The sequence below is a fragment of the Limulus polyphemus genome, unplaced genomic scaffold (assembly GCF_000517525.1).
Source record: "Limulus polyphemus unplaced genomic scaffold, Limulus_polyphemus-2.1.2 Scaffold2056, whole genome shotgun sequence".
Classification (NCBI taxonomy): Eukaryota; Metazoa; Arthropoda; class Merostomata; order Xiphosura; family Limulidae; genus Limulus; species Limulus polyphemus.
The window spans coordinates 154,241-154,797 of record NW_013667666.1 but is presented as its reverse complement, the minus strand read 5'-3'; the positions used below and the strand labels follow the sequence as shown (position 1 = coordinate 154,797).

The 557-nt window shown below is 33.6% G+C and overlaps 1 protein-coding gene across 1 annotated transcript in view; it reads right to left on the bottom strand.

Moving 5' to 3' along the window:
- Window positions 1-100: 100 nt before the first annotated feature.
- LOC106465802 (annulin-like) overlaps window positions 101-557 on the bottom strand; it is a 51,882-nt gene continuing 51,425 nt past the window's right edge. The window contains exon 12 of the mRNA XM_022393747.1: window positions 101-276. Coding sequence (XP_022249455.1) covers window positions 119-276 — 158 coding nt within the window. The 3' untranslated portion in view covers window positions 101-118. The remainder of the gene's footprint in view (window positions 277-557) is intronic.

Here is a 557-nt window from a genome sequence, read left to right as displayed (position 1 = left end):
ACATTTGATAACCATAAAGATAAATAAACGTTAAAGATATGAAAACAGACAATATTCGACATGTAAGTAATTATTCAAGTTTAGACGAACTTTCACGATTAGGATCAAATAAATATCGTTACACACTTACCGAGAACGGGGAACCAATAACAATATCATCCAAAAGTTCGAAGTCGAACTGGACGTCTTCTAAGTCGTCGTTCAGGTAATACCTAGAAAACACGTTTCTGCAACACCTGAGGGCTCTCACCATTGTCTCCCTCTCTTCTTTTGTTGCTGATAACAACGATAAATGTTATTCTTACTGAACGAATGGTTTACTTTGTGCGTGATAAATATTATTCTTACTGAACGAATGGTTTACTTCGTGCGTGATAAATATTATTCTTACTGAACGAATGGTTTACTTCATGCGTGATAAATATTATTCTTACTGAACGAATGGTTTACTTTGTGCGTGATAAATATTATTCTTACTGAACGAATGGTTTACTTCATGCGTGATAAATGTTATTCTTACTGAACGAATGGTTTACTTTGTGCGTGATAAATATTAT